Source organism: Scylla paramamosain, chromosome 28 (genome assembly GCF_035594125.1).
Source record: "Scylla paramamosain isolate STU-SP2022 chromosome 28, ASM3559412v1, whole genome shotgun sequence".
Taxonomy (NCBI): domain Eukaryota; kingdom Metazoa; phylum Arthropoda; class Malacostraca; order Decapoda; family Portunidae; genus Scylla; species Scylla paramamosain.
The window spans coordinates 14,472,035-14,498,227 of NC_087178.1; the positions used below are offsets into that span (position 1 = coordinate 14,472,035).

Sequence of the window (26,193 nt, forward strand, 5' to 3'; positions counted from 1 at the left end):
GTGACCCTATATGCTTCTTGGATTTTATTGTTGTTTCAACCAATACACTGTACATAACTGTAGTCCTTCGCAGGGTCTACATCTCACTCATTGTTTGAAGCATTTCTAACCCTATTTTACCCTGTCAAAAATTAATAAGTATAATGTATAGGGGGCTAGGTTGTGGGCAAAGCCCCCTGGTTAGGTTACAAAATGTTAGGTTAGTTTACCTTATGGGGAAAACGGTAAATTTATAGTTTAAGCCAATGTCCCCAATCTCTACCCATGGCCCACAGCGTTATTATTAATTTCTGACAAGTAGTGTAATCATTAGAAATGATGTGAATAGTGAGAAGAACAAAATGAGGTAGGTTATTACCACGTAGTGTGTAATGGCTTAAACTATAATAAAACCCTAACCTAACCTAACCTAACAACTGAAGTTCAGGCAACAATACACCATTTATGTTTACCTGTGGACTTAGAAAAAGTTGAGAGCGCTGTGCATTCCCAGGTCTATTGTGGCGTTATTATTAATTTCCGACAAGTAGTGTAATCATTAGAAATGATGTGAATAGTGAGAAGAACAAAATGAGGTAGGTTATTACCACGTAGTGTGTAATGACTTAAACTATAATAAAACCGGGAAATCCTGAGGGAGGCCCGGTTAGGAGGCTACAAAATGTTAGGTTAGTTCAGCTTATGGGAGGGTCCAAGGCAAAGCCCTCCCGACCCCTTCCCCGGTTAGGTTACAAAATAGTTAGATTAGTTTACTTTATGGATCCAGTAGGTTAGGGATGGTCCAGGGGGCATTATTGGCTGAAACTGCAAATTTACCGCTGATACTTTCCAGAAAATGGTGACTACCGTAAATTAGATTAACTCAAAAAGCTCATACAAAAAAGCCACTTCTAACACCTGTGCAGCCCGCCACCACCATCCTTACGAATGTAACCTGATCCTAACAACTACACCGCCTGTCTTGTCACAGTGAGATAGACAGGTGTAATTCTGTAAATTTACCACTATATGTTTTCTCTAACAGTCAGTACTTTTTTATTTATTTATTTTTTTTAAGGTGCATGTTTTCCCGGTAATTTCTGGATTTTAAGTGAAGTGGTGGGTATGGTTTGGTCTACTTACAAAGTTTTTGTTCCTTGAGGGTTGTGTGTTGCTCTGAGATGTGACAAGCGATACGTACAATCAATTCGTGTTAGTTTTAGTGTGATAAAGAACTATAAACACAGCTGCGTGAAGGCAGCCATTGCCTGACTTGTCACTGGACAGCTGGCCACCGAATCTGATATGATTTTTATTCTGCTATTTAGTTTGTTTTCATTAGTATCAAATTATTCGTTTATTCATTTTACTTCACAAATAATTTTTCAATTCAAAAATATTTTCATGCATTTATGTTGGTACGCTGCCGAGGTAGTGCAGAGACGAAACCATCGTCGTACGTGCATGGAAAATATGTAAAGTGCAGCACAACAAAAACTCTGAATGGTAAAGAAATCGTGAAACTATACATGTGTTCAACATCCAAAGACAAGTAAAAAACGTAGGTTATATTTGCAGATAACAGAATATATTTTGCGTTGCCACGCACACACAAAGATCCATGCGCACACCGCACGCAAGGTTATGCTGCTTCTCTTGACAAGGGCTCATGATTTTTATCATGTTTTGACATGAACTGAATCTCTTATATCTTTCCACTATACATATGATAGAAAAAAAAAAAATATATATATATATATATATATATATATATATATATATATATATATATATATATATATATATATATATATATATATATATATATATATATATATATATATATATATATATATATATATATATATATATATATATATATATATATATATATATATATATATCGAGAAGGGCCTTAGAGAGCTTATTGGATAAAAATATGCTTGAAAACGGGTTAACGCTTGCTAATGGGGAGTTTTCGGAACTAAACCGCTAGATGTCGTTGCTGCTCATCTAACTAGGAAAGAGAGCTAAAATATTGTTGTAGTAAATCCAGGTGCGTAAAGATGCACAGAACATTGATTATCATGATACTATTGAAATGATGTATCGACTTTTCAATATCCGGTATGGATAATATTGAGAGAATGTGGTTAAATTAATTTTTTTTTGTGTGTGTGATTACTGAGTAAACTGCTAGCATTATCTTAAATAAAGCATATTACAAGTATAACAACTATTGATTTGGACAATGAAAAAAATGAAAAAAAAAATCACACTGTACTTTATAGTATGACACAACCTACTTAGTAACATCGCAATATATGGCTCTATTTTTTATTTTTTTATTTTATTTATTTATTTATTTATTTTTTTTTTTTTTTTGTGGGGATTTTAGCATCCCTCACGAAGCGAGCGACAAGGCAAAGTAATGGAGAACCAAAAGAAACACCTCTCAGGCAATCCTGCTGCTGCTGTAGTGTCCAGCTACCGTAATCCATTGCTTAGGGCGTAGTGGAGATGGGCACCGCAACAACATTCAACTTCTTGTCCAACAACGTGTTTCTTAAGTTCAACCAGCGCGGCCGAGTCAGGTGTTTCTTTTGGTTAGAGATACAGCATTACTATCTCCAAGACACTCGAGTTGCCAGTTTTTTTTTATTATTAAAATTGCCGTTTCCATAAACTAGGAAGGAGATCTATGTCATTTGGAATTTTTACTGTCACAGACATGTTGCCTTTATGTTTACTGTTGTCTAGATTAAGACGTTTCCAATCAAGAGTGTATTCATTTGGAAATCTTAAGATGACCAAATAAATCTAAATGCTGATTCACTAGAAAATCAACTTATATACATTTGTTCATGAAAAGAGTTTGATTTTACTTGTGTTACTACTTAGAAGGGATTACGTAGAAAAATATATTATATAAGCCCATTGCATCTTCATGTAAATAGAATAACACTGTAGGTATATCTGATATTGCTTGTATGTGAGAGAAGTGTGTCTGTGCTGCCACCTAGTGACAACCATTAGTTCCGAAAACTCCCCATTAGCTGCTCCAGCTGCTCCATTAGCTTAGCCAGCCGCGGCAAGCCGCTTTGACCCGCCTGCTGGACTTTTGCTGCCTATCGGCTGGAATTGCCAACCATAGTTGCCAACTCTCAGCTACTACTTGTCGCTAGATTAGTCACAAAATGTCGCTAAAAGTCCCTAAAATCATGAGCAAATTCTCAAAAAAAGTAGCTAAATAAAGAATATTATTTTTGATAGGAAAAAAAAACTATAACGAGAGAGAGAGAGAGAGAGAGAGAGAGAGAGAGAGAGAGAGAGAGAGAGAGAGAGAGAGAGAGAGAGAGAGAGAGAGAGAGAGAGAGAGAATCACCGAAATAATTTTGTAGTACATTTTATACTTACAATTGTTGAGTAAAGGCCCTTCATAATCCTGCAGCTTCATCGAGTATCCTCGGTAATTAAAACTCGCTCAGGTCCCAGTCATCTACAACACTGCAGGGAGAAGTACTTGTAGATGCTTCTTGTGAAGTTGTGTACTCGTAGTTCTTTTAAGCTTCAAGTGTATCAATCTTCTTTAGTACATCTTCAGGTAGAGTGTAATTATGATAACATTTTCCCTCTTTGTGAAGGCCATACTTGACAGCCAAGACTGCTGTTATAGTTTCAGTATTCATTCTGTTACGTAGCTTGGTCTTCACGACGTTCATCTGGCTAAACAATCGTGCAACATCTGCATTTGAATGAGGCAAGGAGAGTACGGTGAAAACAAGCTCACAGATATCGCTGTAGGGATTTTCTTGTGTGGCGTCCCTGAAGTCTGCTGCCTTTGCCCAAAACTTCTTTTTTTTTTCCACAGAGTATAATGTAACTTTTTTCCATTGAAATTCTATGCGTGCTAGCACTTCATCATTTTGCTGGAACATCTTAGCCAAGTCCAATATTTCTGACTTGATTGGTTGCAGGCATTCACTTGCACTCATGGTGGACATCAAGCGTAGAACTTTAACGTTGTCTGGCAGACAATTTTGAAGCTCTTTCACCAAGCTAAACACAAACTCAATGCACCTCTTGCGAATTTCTGGTTCATCACGAAATTTTCCTTCTTTCATGTTCTTTTCGAATTCGTAACCCAGATAACAGTTAGGATCCAAAAATCTCTCAATGTCCCCAGCCTCAGTTATTCTTTTTCCTGGAATATTATATTTGAGGACAAAGAGTCAATAAGCTGAACCAAGTCATTCATTAGTTTTGTAGGGATCATTAGTTTCAGCTTCAAACTTCTTGTTAGCAAACTGGACTTCTCCAAGAATATGTTTCAGAAATGTGAGGATAGCATAATTTTTCTTGTCACGCAATAAATATAGCTGTTCTGCTGTGTAACATCTCTCCTCTCTTCTGGCACTCTCAAAGTGAGTTTGAGTAGGGATGGACCCTTCCTTAACTCTGTAGACCCCTCCCAATCCCTCCCTCACCAAGCTCTCCTCTCCAGTGTCAGTGCAATCATTACACAGAACTTCCAAAATTATTCAATTAGAGTTGTTCCCCTGGATTGTAATTTTCCATAAGTAGTAAAAATAATTATTCAGATTCAATGAAAAGTAGCTTATAAAGTCGCCAAGTCGCTAAATTGAAAATTTGGTAGCTAAATCTCACAAAAAGTAGCTAGATTTAGCTTGTTTTTCGCTAAATTGGCAACTCTGTTGCCAGCCGCGCCAACAAGACCGATAGGTTGGTTATGTCCAGTCGCGAGCTGCTTTGTTTAAATATAGTATCCTCGGGAAGAGTCGTGGAAGATGTGGTGTCCGGAGGCAGAAAAATTAATGCTGTAGCTAGTGAGGGACCAACGTCATCTCTGGGACCTGAGACACGCTATATATATATATATATATATATATATATATATATATATATATATATATATATATATATATATATATATAAGTAGTAATCCCTGCAGATGGAGCCAGGTTCTTAATAATTACACATCCTATTCCTTATCTGTTGCTTGATAACTCAACGCGTCAGGCGTTCACCAGGTGCCACTGCATCCCATATGTGGGTATTTTCCTTCTTGATAAGGGGAGTCACAAGCTGCAGGAGACCATGATACTGATATCTGTTGAGGCGTATCCACTGTCTCATGATGGTGTTTGGGTCTTCTTCGCTCAGCTCAGGCAAAATAGTGTGTAGACACATCGGTTGTTGGTGTGAATGATGGAAGGGGGTGTGAAAGAAAATATAATGCTTTAAGTTGATCTTTCAACCACGCACTTATATCTAGGTCTTATATCTTATATCTTATATCTAGTGCCTTAATCTCCACAATCCTTCTCAACCATTGTTTACTTAGCTTTCATTGGTTTATTATCGGGAACTCGGATCACCAATTAGAGTATGAAATATTAAAAGTAAGCTATATTATTATAAATGCTGGTGGCCACCGGTGAGAGTGCAATGTTCAGTGTAAGGGTTGCATTCAAGCATCAGTGTATTGTGGCGGATGTGCAGAGTGTAGACTACACAGGCTAAACCAAGGACCCCATATATAAATAATCCTTTCGTCAAATTGTCAGCTGAGCAAATTTTAATCAAAGCTATCTGGTACATTGACAACTTTATCCATGACTACAAAAACATCACATACTAAGATTGTTATGACTATGCAGGTAAGAGAACTTGATTGTTTTTCCTGTTGCCTTGTGTTTTGGAACTTGAAGTCCTGTTTGTAACTCACCTTGTTCGTAGCTACTAGTTGCCTGTTTTTTGTTTACAAACAAAAGGGGTGTTGATCAATATATCTGTCCGCTGCTGTCCACAAACAACATGACTGAAGACTTGGTTAGGCGAATGGCCAAATATAGGGATGAAGTCTTCACAACAGTCCGACTTTTGTTTGTAAACAAAGAGCGGACAGCTACGAACACGACACCGTGTTTCGAGTTAGTGTGTTGCTCATAATGCGTGGAAAATTGTTAATATATCTTATTTCTAGTATATAATGTATGAAAGCTAAATGTGACAGAGATCAACTTTTATTCAGATAATTGAGAAATACACGATCACAAACCATGTCAAAACTCACTTTAGTGCTGGGACAGTCAAGGCCACGAAAAATCACGGGCTTAGGTTATTACAAGGACTGTATATATATATATATATATATATATATATATATATATATATATATATATATATATATATATATATATATATATATATATATATATATTTTTTTTTTTTTTTTTTTTTTTTTTTTTTAATGTAGGAGGGACACTGACCAAGGGCAACAAAAATCCGAAAAAAAAGCCCACTGAAATGCCAGTCCCATAAAAAGGGTCCAAAGCGGTAGTCAAAAATTGAAGGATAAGTGTCTTGAAACCTCCCTCTTGAAGGAATTCAAGTCATAGGAAGGTGGAAATACAGAAGCAAGCAGGGAGTTCCAGAGTTTACCAGAGAAAGGGATGAATGATTGAGAATACTGATTAACTCTTGCGTTAGAGAGGTGGACAGAATAGGGGTGAGAGAAAGAAGAAAGTCTTGTGCAGCGAGGCCGCGGGAGGAGGAGAGGCATGCAGTTAGCAAGATCAGAAGAGCAGTTAGCATGAAAATAGCGTTAGAAGACAGCTAGAGATGCAACATTGCAGCGATGAGAGAGAGGCTGAAGACAGTCAGTTAGAGGAGAGGAGTTGATGAGACGAAAAGCTTTTGATTCCACCCTGTCTAGAAGAGCAGTATGAGTGGAACCCCCCAGACATATGAAACATACTCCATACATGGACAGATAAGGCCCTTGTACAGAGTTAGCAGCTGAGGGGGTGAGAAAAACTGGCGGAAATGTCTCAGAACGCCTAACTTTATAGAAGCTGTTTTAGTTAGAGATGAGATGTGAAGTTTCCAGTTCAGATTATAAGTAAAGGATAAACCGAGGATGTTCAGTGTAGAAGAGGGGGATAGTTGAGTGTCACTGAAGAAGAGGGGATAGTTGTCTGGAAGGTTGTGTCGAGTTGATAGATGGAGGAATTGAGTTTTTGAGGCACTGAACAATACCAAGTTTGCTCTGCCCCAATCAGAAATTTTAGAAAGATCAGAAGTCAAGCGTTCTGTGGCTTCCCTGCATGAAATGTTTACTTTCTGAAGGATTGGACGTCTATGAAAAGATGTGGAAAAGTGCAGGGTGGTATCATCAGCATAGGAGTGGATAGGACAAGAAGTTTGGTTTAGAAGATCATTAATGAATAATAAGAAGAGAGTGGGTGACATGACAGAACCCTGAGGAACACCACTGTTAATAGATTTAGGAGAAGAACAGTGACCGTCTACCACAGCAGCAATGGAACGGTCAGAAAGGAAACTTGAGATGAAGTTACAGAGAGAAGGATAGAAGCCGTTGGAGAGTAGTTTGGAAATCAAAGCTTTGTGCCAGACTATCAAAAGCTTTTGATATGTCCAAGGCAACAGCAAAAGTTTCACCAAAATCTCTAAAAGAGGATGACCAAGACTCTGTAAGGAAAACCAGATCACCAGTAGAGCGGCCTTGATGGAACCCATACTAGCGATCAGATAGAAGGTTGTGAAGTGATAGATGTTTAAGAATCTTCCTGTTGAGGATAGATTAAAAAACTTTAGATAGGCAGGAAATTAAAGCAATAGGACGGTAGTTTGAGAGATTAGAATGGTCACCCTTTTTTAGGAACAGGCTGAATGTAGGCAAACTTCCAGCAAGAAGGAAAGGTAGATGTTGACAGACAGAACTGAAAGAGTTTGACTAGGCAAGGTGCAAGCACGGAGGCACAGTTTCGGAGAACAATAGGAGGGACCCCATCAGGCCCATAAGCCTTCTGAGGGTTTAGGCCAGCAAGGGCATGGAAAACATCATTGCGAAGAATTTTAATAGGTGGCATGAAGTAGTCAGAGGGTGGAGGAGAGGGAGGAACAAGCCCGGAATTGTCCAAGGTAGAGTTTTTAGCAAAGGTTTGAATGAAGAGTTCAGCTTTAGAAATAGATGTGATAGTGGTGCCATCTGGCTGAAATAAAGGAGGGAAAGAAGAAGAAGCAAAGTTATTGGAGATATTTTTGGCTAGATGCCAGAAGTCACAAGGGGATTTAGATCTTGAAAGGTTTTGACACTTTCTGTTAACGAAGGAGGACGATCCACTCAATTTTTTAAATTTAATTTCTATTATTTATTTATTTATTTATTGCTCACCACAGTAGTGACATCCAGGGAACATACAATACTTCATCCTATTTCTACCTTTCTGAAGATTTTTTTTTTCACGGTCTGGGCTCAAACTGTTGTAGCAGCAAGATGACACCTTGCTTACATATTTAAAAAAACGAAGACAATAATAATTAATTGGGTAAGTAAAAGTTAAAACAAAACATGAAAACCAAATTAGAGTTGGAGTGCTCAAAGTGGTGAGAAGTAAAGTTGATAATAAGTTTCTGATGGTAGCAACAGATAAATAGCCAAACTCTTCAAAGAACCTCTAATACTTTCCCTACCAGGCTGAGGAGGCATGCTCCTTTCTGCTCTGGATAATGTTCAGGAAAGGGGAACCCTAGAATATCCTAGACACCCTGGAAGCTTATCTGCTCTCTTGGTGAGATGAGGATGGTGGTGGATAGCAAGGGAGATAGCATGTGTCACCACTGCATAATTCATCATGGAAAGTCACTGGCCTGTTTCCTCTCTTGCCACTCATTGTGGCCTGCTGGGGTTGGTGAGCACAGGATGAGGCTTCCATGTGATTTTGAGACAGAGGGTAGCAGAGAAGGTCTTGCTTCTATGACTGTAAGAACCACAAAGAGGGTGAAGGTCTACTGTAACTCACAGCATTACATCCCTTTCCCTTCCTCTTCTTGTGGTCAATATCACATGGCACTGTTCTGATTGACTGCCTCTCTATCCATAGGCTTTAATATTCACTTTGTCCTCCATCCCTTCTCCTTTTTGCAAATCTAGATAGCTATCCTAAACTCTCCTTTGCCTATTTCTATTAACAAATCACAAATATTCAATTCTTGCATAAACTCTGAGCATAGATTCCTGCTAATCTAGTTAATTATGCCCAATTTGAATAGGAGAGTGGTATGGAAGTGGGGAGATTTCGGAGTAGCTGGTGCAAAAGGTGTTTCAAAACAAAACTTCAATACATTTTTTTTCCTCCAAGGTAAATACTGCATATTCCTGAACACATTCTGTGACTTTATTTTTTATTTTGATATATTTGTTTGGTATTTGCCTTGTGTAATCTAATTAATTTGTGACATAATACTCAGTGTTATATAAATCATAGAGAAAACCCAAGTATTGCTTGTTGCTTAATAAATACCCAACACAATGACAAATCTGGGTCATAAGTGCTAAGTAATGGCATTGTGGCTTTAGACAAAATGAAATATAAAGGAATCAACATTCACAGGCTCACCAATCCATGCACTTTGGATGGTCATGTCTGGAAGTTATACCTTGGCCTAAATCTACTACCTATAAGATGTTAATCTTATAGGTAGTACTGCTAAGATATTAGTGCAGAGTATACTTGAATATTGGCATGATAGGTGAACTAACACATTATGGCAGGTAATTCCACACTGCAGCCACTTGTAGACCACACTTCAGTATATGAAAATTTATGAGGAATGACAATTAGTAGCTCGATCACAGTGCCATATAACCATAGGCTGATACACAACTTGTCACTTGAAAAGCCCAGTACAATACCAGTGACACATACGTTATAAGTTCATCACACAAAGTAAGGAGGAACTTCTGAGTCTACATACCTCTCCTCTCAGGATGCTTAGGAAAGCAAAAATGACAAATTATTCCACTTGGAATTATCTGAACAGTACATTGCTGAGCAAGATCGAATACCCATTTTTGGCAAAATATATGCAAATGAAAAGCTGCCTGTAGTCACACCAGAAGGTCTTCATTAGCTCTCACGTGATCTGTTTTACTGATCACACCCATCATCGTAGGGTCGAGGAAAGGCAATTTCTCTCTCTTGACGTTTATTGATGAGGTAGGCATGACTGTAAGAACTGCGAACAAGTTCTCGGTCTCAATTTCTTACAAAATAACATTATACACTGATATTAAACACTTTCAACATATAACAGTATTCATTAACAATACATGCAATCAACTTGGCACTATGACAATAAGTTTTTACTACAAAATTAAGGTATTTACCTCAGTCACCATCCTGCCCGTCTTTGAGCACAACTTGGCCGTGAGTGACGACTGCAGGCGACCAGTGGGTTAAACACACTCTACTAACAAGTGAGCATCGACTTTGGTGCTTAATATAGCATTGAATACAGATACTTACACATATTACACATCTTCATGCGAATAGAAAACTGTTGAACATTTCACTTATGATTACCGAGGAATAATGACGTGAGGTACATACGCTTCACGTACAGTAACATGGCTCTCCTAAATTGTGTAACAATTTACCTTAAATTAACATTAGTATGTACCTTAAAACTAGGATTAGCACACAATATGTTTTGTTACACTGGCTCCTTGGCGGGGATGCTCCGGTCTATTATTATGCATTACCTTCTAACAGCAATACAAGACTATGTATTGGCCTCTCTATGATGGTCTTCTTACTATCCAGTATTCACATGACCTGATTTCATTTAAAGTTATGCCCCTGCCTTGATGATTTGTTCTTTTGTGGTGGTGGCATATTATCAGTTAGGCTATGTGTGATGTTTTGGGAAGGATGACTGGATGTTTGATTCATCTGTCAGATTAGAAAGCCTCAATCTTCCCCCTACCCTTATGATACCATTTTTATCAATGAAAGGATCTAACTTATAGAGGGGACTGGTCTTGTCTATCACTTTTGTTCCTTTGCCATTGTCCCCCTTAATTAAAGAATTATGGTTAGCAGGTGACTTCAGTACATTGATCTCTCTTTGGAATGCCTTTGCGTTTGTGTGTGTATATATATATATATATATATATATATATATATATATATATATATATATATATATATATATATATATATATATATATATATATATATATATATATATATACACACACACACACACACACACACACAAGTGCAATGCTTTCTTGCCTAAACCTACACAACACTCCAACAAGTTTGTTGGTAAGGTCTGGGCCTTGTAACAGGTGACTGTTTAATGACTGGTTCCTGTAGTTTGCACTACAGTCAAATACAACTCTCAACTTCTTTGGCTTTCTCGGATGATAGACTCCATGATGTGGAATGTACCAGACCTTACCATCACTCCTAACTAAATCCTTTGTTGGCACAACCTCTGCATAACCTTTGGTAATCATATCATCCATAAACACCTTGTAATCACCTTTGTGTTGATTATCCTTCTCAAGTTTAGCTCTTAACTTCTTGAGTCTCTGCTCTGCTAATGGTTTGTTGTTTGGAAATTTGACATTATCATCTTTAAGAGGAAGGGATAACTCATAATGCCCATCCTTCAGCTGATGTACTCCTTCTTTCATCTTACTCATAAACCCTTTATCTTCATATGATAATGGAGTGTCAGCTGACTTTCTGTCACTGAAGTCAAGTTCAAACATATCTCTCACTTGAGAAGGATTAATCATCTCTTTGGTTTTAGTAGGAACCACTAAGAAATTAACCCTCTTTTCTTCATTGATTTCTACTTCATGTGTCGCTTCTCTGTAGACTACCACTGTATCCTCCACTGGACTTGTATGAGGAGAGAGTCTACCAATGATCCCCCAACCTAGCTCTGTCCTACAAGCATAGGGATGCTCCTTGCTATCACCTGCTATTTGCTCTTCTGCCATAATGGCTTCTGTACAATCAAGACCAATGAGGAGTCCTATGTCAACTTTTGGGTCATATTTCATTAGTTTGTCAGAGATTGCCTTTAAGTGGGGCCAGTCACTTAGGGAAATATGTAACTATATTTCATCAAAGCTTATCAGTTGATAACTGTCTTCATTAGTGAATTCTGCTATAAAAGACAATTTGGGTTTGCTTCTGGGATACAGGTCTTGTTTTATTAGCAAACATATGGTTCCCTGATATTTTTAGCTGTCTCTGCACAACCTAATGTGGGTACGGTGGCATTTCTGTTGGCATAGTTTGTCACTATCAAAAATGGTAGAGTGTTGAGGTTAGTTGTTGGTTCCTCAATGCTATGAACTTTTTTGTTTACTTTGTCAGATCCATTCTCATGTCTTGTAATAGTTCTAAAAAAAATGTAACAATCTGCATTAGTTTGTATTTTGGAATGAGGTTTCACCCCTTCTCTTCTCTCATGGCACTTCTCTTGGTGTCTGATCTGCCTGCTTTCAGATGTCTGCATTGTTGGCATGTCTTGTTGGTGTGTCTCTTAAGGAGGTCCATCCTCTTATTCATTCCTGTTATCAGTAATAGGTTGTCTTAGGTGATGATGTGTGCATCCTTCATTAAAAAACACCTCCAGTTTCTCCAGGAGTCTTTACATATTATTGTATGGAAATAGATGCATTACATGTCTCAGTGTGCCTTCTACAGAGTTTTGGGTGTGTATATGGGCTGTTATGTCCTAATTGGCCATATCTGCAAGAGTACTTGCTTATTTTCTTTGTTTAGTATCATCTTGTCTTGTTCTTGTCTGCTGTGTTCTTGTGTGGTTTCAGTGGGTGTTTTGTTGGTGCCTCGTTGCTCTCTCTGTTGATGATCAAGTATTTGGTAAGCAGAAGAGAATACTACTCATCTTGTTTTATGACATTGTTTTTTTGCAGGAAATAAAAGTGCATACATATAATGATTTTTGACATGTGTTTCCTGTTTCAAATATAATATTTGCATAACAAAGATTTTTGCTGGAATGTTACTTGCAATAACATTTTTTTTCCCTCTCCCTCCTCTGTTTAGAAAATGCATCTGGTTTGTTGGTACAGCCATATAGAGTGCTAACTACTGTTGGACCAATACAGCAATCCTGATTTTATTCTGCTTTCACATCTTGATAATTCCTGTATTAGTGCATCAAAGGCAGCTGAAAGAGATGAAGTTGCAGGGCCAAGTACTCTCTTGCTAGGATTTCTTTTCTTATGTATTTAATATAAGTAACTGAACCACTGTTGAACCACTGTTGTTGAATCACTGTGTACAATTATAGTTTGGAGAATCTCTGAGGTGTAGTCTGTGGGAATTACCACACAACCATAACAGACCTCTGGTAGGGTGATTGCTTGAGATATGCTCTTTCAGATGATGACAGGGTTTTCTTTTCTTTTCTTTTTTTTTTTCTTTTTTTTTATTAATTATTTTTTTTAATTTTCTTTAGTTCCTGTGATTTTCCGTAAAGTCTTGTCATCTGATCATTTTCTGCTTCTGAAGGTGATTTTGGGATGGATTGTGGTCATAACCCAAGTACGTTAGTATATTATCTTAAGGATAAAAAGATAGCAGGATTACTAGAGTGATCTTTTTATACTATGACCTTGGGTTTAATACTTTTTAGTAAGGTTTGGTGCTGCCATACTGATTGCTTATTTTAGCCAATTATCTCTTAACCTATAGAATAGTTTGTTCTCCAGGTTGAGCTATTTATTGCAAACACATGAACACATATTCCACTTTATTGGTCACATTATATGAGGTGTTAAAGCCAGTCAGCTAATACTGTACCTTGTCAGAACAGACATAACAACAACAACTGAGATGTTTAAGTTAATAACATGCTACTTTACATGAATGACTTGTCCACTGGTGATGAGATAATTCTAGTTGTTTTATGTGGGACTTACAGATAGGGTGCATTTGATGTAAAAGGTACCATTGGTTTTTGATTACAGCAAGTACTGCATATCATTCAGCAATATTGTAAAAAAAAAAAAAAAGCCAGATGCGATTAAGAACATCTAGAGTTAAGTAAAATGCATAAAATGCAAAGGTAAGAGTAATGTAAAATAATTAAAATTGTAATTGTTCTCAGGGAAAAGTCATAGTCAAGCAATTAAATGAAACCAAAAATTGATAACAGATTATAAATATAAGCCACAATGGTACTAGCAAAGACAGACAAATCTGTCCATCGTAGTATATACCATATTAATATCCCATTGCTACAACAGACACACACACACACACACACACACACACACACACACACACACACACACACTTAAGTACTCCTGAGTGTTAACAGATAACCATGATTTTCCAGCCACTCAGTGATCACTTGCCTGTTTTTGTTCATCCATTCAATGTTGTTGGCAACAGTCTCAATAGCCTGGGATACAGCTTGCTTAACAGAGCCCAATTTGTCTTTGTTGGCAGACTGGAACTGTTTGAGCTGTAAATGGACACAAAACATATTTCCTGAGTGTTTTTGTCTTTTTAAGTACACTCTAAGTTAGAGGCCACACATTGTCTTTCATGACACTTTTTTTTTTTTTCTAACAGAAGCTTCTCTTCTCTCCAATTTTTTTTTTTCTAACAGAAGCTTCTCTTCTCCTCTCCAACCCCACAACTTTATGGTCTTTGTGGGTCAAAGTGTGACAGTGTTCAGTGTGGCTGGTATTGATAACATGAAAAAAAAAAAAAAAAAAAAAAAAAATGTTAGGAGAGCTGAATTAATAGGAAATTAATTTGGTTGACTGATACTTTGCAGGTGTAAAGACAGGTACCTGTTACCTAAGAACATAAGGATAAGGAAATAGGAGGAGCTGCAAAAAAAACTATCAGGTCTATATGTATATTAAACATACATACTTATTTATACCTATCATCCTCATCCATTGTTCTTGGAAAAATTTAATTGTATAATTTTCTAACAATGATTTTTGAGCAGATGATTTCTGACCCTCCCCCCTCTCCTTTTCATGCTTCTGTAGGTGGGTGTGCCTCCAGTTAGGGAACCACAACACTAAACAGATGTTACAGTTGTAACTTTTTATGACACATCCTGTTGTCTGCATCTAAATGAACTTTTTATGTCATTTGAGACTACAAGAAAACAATTATTTGGCCAGAGTAGTATTACATGCATTATGTTGTATGTTTTATATGTACATAAATTGAGGACTTTATTAATTCAACTTAATCTACTTTAATTCAATTGATTTTTTTCTTTTAGTGGTGTAGGTGTTAGTGCATTTCATTCACACCTCAGAATCCCAAATTTGCATCTTGGGCTATACAGAGACAAATCAGGTTTTAATTCTTTCATACTGTAGGTCACTGATTCTCACCCAGGAGTAAATTTACCCCTTGGGGGTAAAAACAATACATGGCAGGGGATAAATAACTTATATACCTAATAATTGAATAATAATTCTGTTAAATTCCATTTTGTAAAATCATAGAGAGAGAGAGAGAGAGAGAGAGAGAGAGAGAGAGAGAGAGAGAGAGAGAGAGAGAGAGAGAGAGAGAGAGAGAGAGAGAGAGAGAGAGAATGCTAGGGATGTGTGTGTTTGTGTGCGTGTGTGCTTTTACGTAGTTGTATTTACCTAGTTGTGGTTTATGGGAGGGGAGTAATCTCATAGTATCCCATCTCTATATATATCCAGTTTTGTCTTAAAAGCATGGACAGTTATGGCATTGACAACACCTTCACTGAATTATTCCATTTGTTCACACTTCTGAGGAAAACTATACTTTTTTGGTGTCTCTTCTACAGTTAACTTTCTTCAACTTCTTACTGTCCCCCTTGTACTCTGTGTCTAAATTTATAAAACATTCTTTTGTCCACATTTTCCATACAATTTATCATTCTATAGATGTTTATTAAATTCCCTCTCTCTCCTATTTTCAAGGGCAGGAATTTCCAACATTCTTAATCTCTCTTCATAGGTCGACTTACTCAACTCCGGAACCATCTTAGTGACTACATTTTGTACTCTTTCTAATTTTATAATATTCCTCTTTATATGAGGAGACCACACCATTGCTGCATATTCCAATCTTGGTCTTATCATGGAAATCAACAACTTTTTATCATTCCTTCATCTAAATATGAGAATGCCATTCTTATTCTTTTTAACAAATTCATCATCTCTTCAGTAATTTTATCAATGTGTCTGTCCGGAGTCAAATTTTCAGTAATTGTTACTCTCAAATCCACTTCTTCTTTTGATTTTTGTAACTTCACACCATCCATCTCATAATGATATTGTATTCTTTTCTTATTTTTACCCAAACTCCATTACTTTACATTTACTTAAATTGAATTCCATTTGCCATGATTTACTCCATCTATTTATCTTATTTAAATCATCTTGCAATACCATAAAGTCATTTACATTTTCTACCCTTCTCATCAACTTAGCATCATCTGCAAATAAGTTTATATAACTGTCTATTTCTTCATTTATGTCATTCACATATATTACAAACATTATCAGTCCCAACACTGATCCCTGTGGGACACCACTAGTTACTTTCAGCCGAGATGAATTTTGGTCTTGTATTACTGTTCTCATCTCTCTATCATCCAGATAATCCTCCATCCACTCCAGCAGTCTTCCTCCAATTTTTCCATAATTTCTTATCTTCCATAGCAATCTTCAGTGTGGTACTTTGTCAAACGCTTTCTTCAAGTCTAAGTAGACACCATCCGCCCTTCTGTCTCTCTCCTGCACAATATCAATTACCCTTGAATAAAAGGACAATAAGCTCATGGAGCATGATCTTCCCCTCCTAAATCCAAATTGACAATTTACCAAAATTTTATCTTTTTCCAAGTTTTCCATCCATCTTTCCTTTATTGTTCTTTCACATAGTTTTCCTACAACACTAGACAAGGACACTGGTCTATAATTCAGTGGGTTTTCCTTATTTCTTCCTTTGAATATTGATGTAATATTTGCTGTCTCCCAATCTTTTGGTACTCTTCCCTGTGATAGCAATGTCACCACTAGACTGGATTTTATCAGCCAGTTGTTTATCAGCCAGTTTGATACTCCATTGGGACCAGTTGCTTTATTTACATCAAGTTTTTCCATCATCTTAAGTATTTCTTTATAACTGACTGGGACTGTACTTGGTATATTCCTCACCAACTTATCCCTTCCAGCATCAAACTCCCCTTCCACAGTAAATACCGATCTGAAACAATTGTTCATAACCTCTGCCATGTCCTGTGCATCCTCATAGATTTTTCCTTCAACTTTCAATCTTGATACACCTTCCTTCTTCTTCATCTTCCCATTAATATGTCTAAAGAACAGTTTGGGTTCATTTATACACTTATCTATTGTATCTCTTTCATAGTTTTTCTCTCCATTCGTATTATCTCAACGTACTTATTTCTAGCATCAATATATTCCTCTCATCTGCTCTCAGTTTTCCTCTTCTTCCATCTATTCCAAGCGTTTAACTTTGTGTGTGTGTGTGTGTGTGTGTGTGTGTGTGTGTGTGTGTGTGTGTGTGTGTGTGTGTGTGTGTGTGTGTGTGTGTGTGTGTGTGTGTGTGTGTGTGTGTGTGTGTGTGTGTGTGTATTTACCTAGTTGTGAAATACAGGACAAGAGCCACACTAGACTTGTGCTGTCCTGTCTCCATATCGACTTTTATCTAGATTTTCTTTAAATTTATGAAATGTCTTTGCACACACAGTCTCATCCTTAAGTTCGTTCCACACTCCTTTTCAATTTCCTTCCATGTCCTCTTGTGTCTCTTGTATCTGGTATCATGAGGTCTTCTCTGTCCAACTTTTCCATTCCTTCCAGTATTCTATATATTGCTATCAAATCACCTCTTTCCCTCCTTTTTTCTAGTGTAGTCAGGCCCAACCTCTTCAACTTTTCTTCATAACTATACTCTCTTAAGCTTGCAGGGATTTTAATTGCAACTCTATGGATTCTTTCTAACTTTCTTGTATCCTTTTTCAAACCTGGTGACCACATTAATTCTGCATACTCCAGTCTCAGATGTATCATTGTTGTTATCAGTTTTTTTTATAATATCTTCATCAATATAGGAGGATGCTATCTTGATGTTTCTCAGCAGATTATGTTTCTCCTATAATTTTGTTTATGTGCTTCCCAAATGATAAATTATCTGTAATAATTACTCCTAGGTCTTTTTCTTCTGATTTTATAGAGATTTCCTCATTCCCTAAGTAATAGTTGCCAACTGGTCTTCTCGCACTGTTTCCAAACGTCATCACACTACATTTTTTATCATTAAACTCTATGTTCCACCTCAATGACCATTCATTAATCTTAATTAAATCCTGATTTAAAGCATTGCAGTCCTCTTCATTTGTTACTTTCCTCATGATCTTAGCATCATCAGCAAAAAGTGTGTGTGTGAGTGTGTGTGTGTGTGTGTGTGTGTGTGTGTGTGTGTGTGTGTGTGTGTGTGTGTGTGTGTGTGTACGTGTGTGTGTACGTGAAGGAGAGAAGAATGGCTATGATTTTTTTATTTATTTATTTTTATATGGAAGTAAGGGGGTAAGTGGAGAAATACATCAAGCTGAGGAGGTTAATAATGGAGGAAAGGTTGAGAATCCCTGCTGTAGGTCCTGTTCAACTAACAGAAAATGGATATGGGGCAAAAGCTGAGGAGCTGTGACCTTGCAATCCAGCAAGAGTGGAAGTGTGCAATTCTGCTTTCCTGTGTATTTATCTAGTTGTATTTACTTTGTTGTAATCACAGGGCTTGAGCTATACTTGTGTGGGCCCATCTCCATATCTACACATGCCTAATTTTTCCTTTAGTTTGTGCACACTTGCTGCTGAAACTATCTCCTCTTTTAGTCCATTCCAAACTTCAATGTGACTTTGTGGAAAAGTATTTTCTTTGTGTTGTTTAAACATCCTCCTTTCCTCACCTTGTGTGGCTGTCCCCTTCTACTTTCATGATTGCTTGTCTCATTCAGTAACAGTCTTTCATTATCTACTTCTTCCATTTTATTTACCAACTTGTAGATAGTTATCAAATCTCTTTCTCTCCTTTGTTCCAGAGTTGGTAGGCCTATTTTTTCTAGGCTTTCATCAAGTTCTGGCACTATTTTTGTTGCTATTCTTAGTATTCTGTCTAACTTATTTACATGCTCCCTCTTGTACAGAGACCACACAATTGCTGTGTATTCCAATCTAGGTCTGATTATTGTAGTGATTATTTTTCTGATCATATTTTTGTCCATATTCTGAAAAAGCTGTTATGTTTCTCAGTAATCTGTAAGTGTTCCCAAATATTCTATCTATATGCTTCTCTGGTAGTAAGTTATCCTGCATTACTACTCCTAGATTCTTTTCTTCCTGGACCCTTTTAATATACAGTGGAGCCTTGGTTACCAAACGTCTCCCTTTTCAAACAACTCAGTTTTCAAACTAAAATTTTAACTCATAATTGCTTCAGTTGCCATACCATAATTCAGTTTTTTGACTTAAAGTTACTTGATTTCAAAAACTACAAGACATAGCAAAAGCTGCCATTTTTTACTAGTTTATAGTTTCTATAAATATTTCCTTCATTTTTATATATTTGGAGGAGAGACACAGAGGTTAAGACAGTAAATTCAATCTTTGAAATAAGCTAAATGTGATCCCATTGAAGAACCTTGATGTAAACAATGTTCATTACTCAGGGGTAATCCTGAGCCACCTGTGGCTCTCTCTATGACCCATAATGCCATCACTACTGCACAACTGCATTTTCCCAGTAGCTTTTCCCAGCAGCAAGATGTCTAAGTGTTATGATCACCTTCATTTTGGCAGTGAGTGGGTTGCTCCTCTCTGTGTCATTCTGTAGGGCTTCCCTCACTTGAGTGGTGACAAAGAGAATGCCTACATGGTCTAAACAGTATCTTTTGATGAGTTCTGTTTCACTAAGTTCATTCAATACATCTTTTCTGAATAAAAAAATTTCTAGGCTGGAGATGTTGTGGAGCAGCCATCTTAGCAGTGGGAGTGTTGGTCATTAACCACTAAGACATGGTGGATGGGTGTCTAAGAACAGATTAATCTATTTTACATTGATTTCTATTGGAAAATTGTTTTGGTTTTCGAACATTTCGGATTTCAGACGGCATTCAAGGACAAATGAAGTTAGAAAACTGAGGTTCCACTGTATCTGCTTCCCATCTCATATGTCCATTGTGGTCTTCTTTCATTTCTGCCTATGTCCGTTATGTGACATTTGCTTACAATAAATTTTATTTCCCATTTTTTGCTTCATTTGTAAATTTTATTCAAGTTATTTTGTAGGTATTCACAATCTTTGTAACTGCACTTGTGTGTGTGTGTGTGTGTGCGCATGTGTGTGTGTGTGTGTGTGTGTGTGTGTGTGTGTGTGTGTGTGTGTGTGTGTGTGTGTGTGTGTGTGTGTATTTACCTAGTTATATTTACCTAGTTGTGGTTTACGGGAGAAGGAGTCTAAGGTCATGCTGTCCTGTCTCAGTATCTACTCTTATCCAGTTTTCCTTAAAATCATGTATAGTTATTACATTTATTACTTTTTTTTTGCAGCTCATTACAGATTCCTGCAATCCTTTACGGGAAACTGTTCTTAAGATCCCTTCTACACCCTTCTTCACCTTCTTCTCATACCCTTTTGTGCTTCTAAAGTCTCTCACCACCAAATCACTCAAGTCCAATTTTTCATACCCCGACAAAATCTGATATAAGGCAATCAGATCACCTCTCTCTCTCTTCTCTCTTCCAAAGTGGACAGGTTTAGTTTCTTTAGTCTCTCTTCATATGGTGAGTCTGATAGGGTTGGAGGTAACTTTGTCACTGTTTGTTGTATTCTCTGTATTTTTTTATGTCCCTTTTAGTGCTGGGAGACCATATCATTGCCATATATTCCAAATGAGGTCTTATCATTGTTACAATATGCACATACTGTATGAATAAATGAATGTGGCAAATTGAAGAAGAGAACATGAAAATACAAGAAGAAATATATAGCTTAACAACGATGATAAAGGCATGGAAGGAAGAAAGATCATGGTGATAGTGGGAAAAAAAGATATCCTGTGATATAATAGAGAAGAATAAGAGGAGAGAGAGAGTAAGAAAACTGAGAACAGAGAGAAGAGATGGCAAAAATAGTGGGCTTAAACAAGAAGTACTGTAAAGAAATCAAGAAACTTAAGAAAGAGAATGAAGAGTTAAAGAAAGCTCTACAAGAAAGACAGGTTGTTCCAAGTTGGAGAAGTGAAAAAGTTAGTGACAGAGGAAGTAAAAAATTGAAAAGAAGAGAGAGAACAAGAAAAGCAAGTGGATATGAAGATAATAAGGCAATAGCAACAGGAACATAATAAGGTTGTGGAAAACCAAGTGATTAAAATCATAAAGGAAAAAAGTAAACTTGTGAGAGAAATATGTGTATGGTGGTATTTGGGGTCAAGGAGAAGAACCTACATATGAAAATAGCTCGTCTTGCAAAGAACAGGAAAATTGGCAAAAGTAGAAGGAAGTAAGAAGAAGTAGAAGTAAGGAAGTAGAAGAAGTAAATGAAGGAAATATGAATAAAAAGAGACATGAACAAAGAAGAGAGAAGTAAACTCAAAGAGTTGAGAGTTGAGGCCCTGTCAAAAAACGAGTGAGAGAACACAGGAACAAGCGAATAGATTCATTTGGAAAGTTATGGACATGAAAATGAGGAAATAGTGGCAAAAAGATGCCACAAAGATCACCGAGTGGAAGCTTAAAAATTATGTATACAAATGTAAATGATTTGGTGTTGAGCCTTTTGGAACTTAAAGACCATGTAAAGAATAACAAACCGGACGTGGTGTGTTTAGTGGAAAGTAAACTAAAGGAGGAAATAAAGTTGAGATATTCAAAAGGAAGGATAGACAGAAAAGGAAAGGGAGGAAGAGGAGTGATGATATTGGTAAAAGAGGATATTGTTGTTGAGGAAGTGGAATATGGTGATGGAATGGCTGAAACTTTGAGTGTTGTGATTAAGATCAAAGGAAGTGAAAAAAGGAAAGTTATTGTGACATACATACCACCAAGAACTAATGCATAAGAGACCAATAGATATAAAATCATGCAACTAGAAACAAAAAATAGTTTAGAGAAAATGATAAGGAAAAGTAACAAATTACTCTTAGTAGGCAACTTCAACACTAAAGGAATTAACTGAGAAGAGATGGAAGTGAAAGAAAATGTTGAGTCATGGAGTGAAGAACTTATGCAAACCATGATGGTGAATACAATGAGACAGTGGGTGAATGAACCTACAAGATGCAGAGGAGAAGAAGAACCATAACAGTTGGACTTAGTGTTTACAAAAACCCCAGAAAATAGACCAAGTATACAGTCAGCAACACTGACTGAGTGACTCACTGACATGAGTGTCATATTGCAAAAACAGGCAACTTGCCCCTTCTCGATCTGAAAATATCTGCCGGGAGAAAATAACTACATGGTAACTTAGATTAGCCCTCATATGTTTTTGAAAGCATATAATAACAGATTCAGTGTTTCACATGTTGATATAAGGGAAAGTTATCTTTTGTGACCGCTCCTTGCTTTGGCTAATAAAATGGCTGTCTTTGTTTTAAACAGAGAGTTCTACTGAGATGATGTGTGATGCCTGGAAAATATACAGGCCACATTTACATAGTATGAGTGTTAGAGTTTCACTAGAATGGTGAAAAATTTTAAAAATACACAGCATAACTATTGGCAATGAAAAGACTGTAAGTGCGCTGGTGAAGAAATGGGGCGATGAGGGATGCGAGGATGTGTCTCATCACAAACATGGTGGTGGGGTCCCCTGAAGTGTTTGACAACACATTATATGGTATCAAGAGACAAGTAAAGGTATATCCTCATCTTACAGCAAAACAACTAAAAAAATAAACATTTTGGAATGCCCATCACCATAGTTATGCTATGCATATGCTAATAGTTATGTGGCATATTTTTAAATTTGTTTCATCATTCTAGTGAAATTCAAACACTCGTACTATGTAATCATAGCCTGTATATTTTCCAGGCATCACACATCACCTCAGTAGAACACTTTGTTTAAAACAAACACAGCTGTTTTGTTAGCCAAAACAAGGAGCAATTACAAAAGATAACTTTCCCTCATGTCAATGTGTCAGTGAATCCGTTACTCTGTGCTTTCAAACACATATGAGAGCTAATCTAAGTTACCATGTAGTTATTTTCTCCTGGCAAATTTTTGTAGTGTATCTGATCTGAACAACTGCATTTTCTTTTGTTTACCACAAGTGGAAGTAGAAAAATGGATAAAGGAAAAAAGATGATAAGTTGCTTGGTTGAAACTTTCCTAATAGTTTCTTTTAAACCTTGCCTGGTCCATCCATAGCATAGCTAGAACACCTAATACCACCAACATTTGGTGACCCAGAGGATTATACTATGGATTAAGGTGGCATCTTGACAGTGCCATCCAAGGGGTGTCCTTCTCTGGTATGACAATCTGCAACTGTAACCAATCCATCGTATTCATCTGATTACCCCTGAGAATATAGGCTGCACCTCTGCAAGCAAGGCTTGTGCAGTTGTACTTTAGGCCAAAGAATTCTCACTCAGCAAAATTTTTTTCTTTTTAATGTAGGAGGGACACTGACCAAGGGCAATAAAAAAAAAAAAAAAAAAAAAAAACCCACTGAGATACCAGTCCGAGAACAGGATCCAAAGCAGTAGTCAAAAATTGAAGGATAAGTGTCTTGAAACCTCCCTCTTGAAGGAATTCAAGTCATAGGAAGGTGGAAATACAGAAGCAGGTAGGGAGTTCCAGAGTTTACCAGAGAAAGGAATGAATGATTGAGAATACTAGTTAACTCTTGCATTAGAGAGGTGGACAGAATAGGGGTGAGAGAAAGAACAGACTTGTGCAGTGAGGCCATGGGAGGAAGGGAGGCACGCAGTTAGCAAGATCAGAAGAGAAGTTAGCATGAAAACAGCAGTAGAAGATAGCTAGAGATGCAACATTGCAGCAATGAGAGAGAGGCTGAAGACAGTCAGTTAGAGGAGAGGAGTTCATGAGACGAAAAGTTTTCGATTCCACCCTGTCTAGAAGAGTGGTATGAGATGTGAATCATACTCATTACATGGACAGATAAGGCCCTTGTACAGAGTTAGCAGCTGTGGGGGGTGAGAAAAACTGGTGGAGACGTCTCAGAACGCCTAACTTCATAGAAGCTGTTTAAGCTATAAATAAGATGTGAAGTTTCCAGTTTAGATTATAAGTAAAGGACAGACCAAGGATGTTTAGTGTAGAAGAGGGGGACAGTTGAGTGTCACTGAAGAAGAGGGGATAGTTGTCTGGAAGGTTGTGTTAAGATGATAGATGGAGGAATTGAGTTTTTGAGACATTGAACAATACCAAGTTTGCTCTGCCCCAATCAGAAATTTTAGAAAGATCAGATGTCAGGCGTTTTGTGGCTTCTCTGCATGAACTGTTTACTTCCTGGAGGGTTGGACGTCTTTGAAAAGATGTGGAAAAGTGCTGGGTGGTATCATCAGCATAGGAATGGATAGGAGAAGAAGTTTGGTTTAGAAGGTCATTGATGAATAATAAGAAGAGAGTGGGTGACAGGACAGAACAACGAGGAACACCACTGTTAATTGATTCAGGAGAACAGTGACCGTTGTCATGTTATTGGCCAAGTTTCCCCTGAGAAGAAACACGTTTTCTTAGTGTGCCCTGTGTTCCGTTTTCCATCTAAACGTATCTTTATTCTTAATTATAAGTTAATATAATGTTTATTTACTCATTTTATATCATGTAGTGTTATTCTCTTTGTAATTTAAGTTCTTTATATGTATGTATATGTAAGGGAAAAGGTGTATTTGAGGTGGAATGTGTTGAAGCGAGAGGCGATATGTGTTTGGATTTTGTATCCGAATCAGCAAATTCTTGAGACAGAGCGCCAGAGGCCCTGAGGGAATTGGGAACGGCAGAGTTCTCAGGGGATAAATTTGGGTGTAGTGTGGTGATGGAGTGTGTGTGTGGAGGTATTAGTGATGTGGTGGTATAACCCTGATATCCAGGATCAGGTTGGTGAGTCTTTTGTGGTATCTAGAGCTCTTAACCTAACCTAAACTGGTTGATGAGTTGTGTCAGTGATGTCACTTTGAGGGATAGTGTTGGTGCTAATAGGCAGCCATTTTGTGGTTGGGGTTGTGGTGATGTTATGATGTTACTGGCGTCTTTGGGGGCGGTGTTATGGTGTTATAGGTGATCTATGATGGTGATGCCGTCTTGTGAGGTTTGAGGAGTTATAATATGGGAATTGTTAATTAATGATGCAGTGACAGCATTTGGGGAAGTTCCTGCAGTTGGGGAAAATATTTCAGTGGTCTATGAAGGCGTAAAAGGGTTTTTATGCTTTGTGAAGTGATGGGAATGTCATATATTGACATTTATAACCTTTGAGCAATAAGGGAGGCGATGTAAGAGCCTGAGAAAAAGGGAATATATTGTGAGTGAGTGTAGGAATTTTCCTGTGTTGGTCTAGGTTAGAAATTTGTTCTCGAATTTCCTGTAATGTGTACTACCTCATGTTATTTGTAAGTTAACATTATTATTCATATATCCTGTTATATAGAATAATTGTGGTTTTTACCCCAACGTTGATCTGGTATTGAGGTGATTCCTAGTGTGTGCCAAGGTAAGGATTTTGTGAGAGGGTTTAATAGCTGACGATTTGGATAGGTCATGTAGGTATTCGAGGCCTTTAAAAATTCAGACCTTTAAAACTTTCTGGGATCAGCGTAACGTCCACTTTCTTGGAAAGATAACCGGGATTGTGACACTGTCTACCACAGCAGCAATAGAACAGTCAGAAAGGAAACTTGAGATGGTTACACAGAGAAGGATAGGATAGAAGCTGTAGAATGGTAGTTTGGAAATCAAAGCTTTGTGCCAGACTCTATCAAAAGCTTTTGATATGTCCAAAGCGACAGCAAAAGTTTCACCAAAATCTCTAAAAGAAGATGACCAAGACTCAGTAAGGAAAGCCAGAAGATCACCAGTAGAGTAGCCTTGACGGAACCTGTACTGGAAATCGGATAGAAGGTTGTGAAGTAATAGATGTTTAAGATTCTTCCTTAAGTTATTGAATCTATCCTGAGGATAGACTCAATAGCTTTAGATAGGCAGGATATTAAAGCAATAGGACGGTATTTTAATAGGTAGCATGAACTAGTCAGAGGATGGTAGAGAGGGAGGAACAAGCCCTGAATTGTCCAAGGTAGAGTTTTTAGCAAGGATTTGAGTGAAG

The 26,193-nt window shown here is 37.3% G+C and overlaps 1 protein-coding gene across 3 annotated transcripts in view; it reads right to left on the reverse strand.

Moving 5' to 3' along the window:
* Positions 1-13,598: 13,598 nt before the first annotated feature.
* The window catches only part of LOC135114974 (aminopeptidase N-like), a 53,431-nt gene continuing 40,836 nt past the window's right edge, over positions 13,599-26,193 (reverse strand). For all 3 annotated transcript variants that reach the window (XM_064031310.1, XM_064031309.1, XM_064031308.1), the window contains one exon: positions 13,599-14,328. In XM_064031310.1, the coding sequence (XP_063887380.1) occupies positions 14,158-14,328 (171 nt within the window). In that variant the 3' untranslated portion in view covers positions 13,599-14,157. The remainder of the gene's footprint in view (positions 14,329-26,193) is intronic.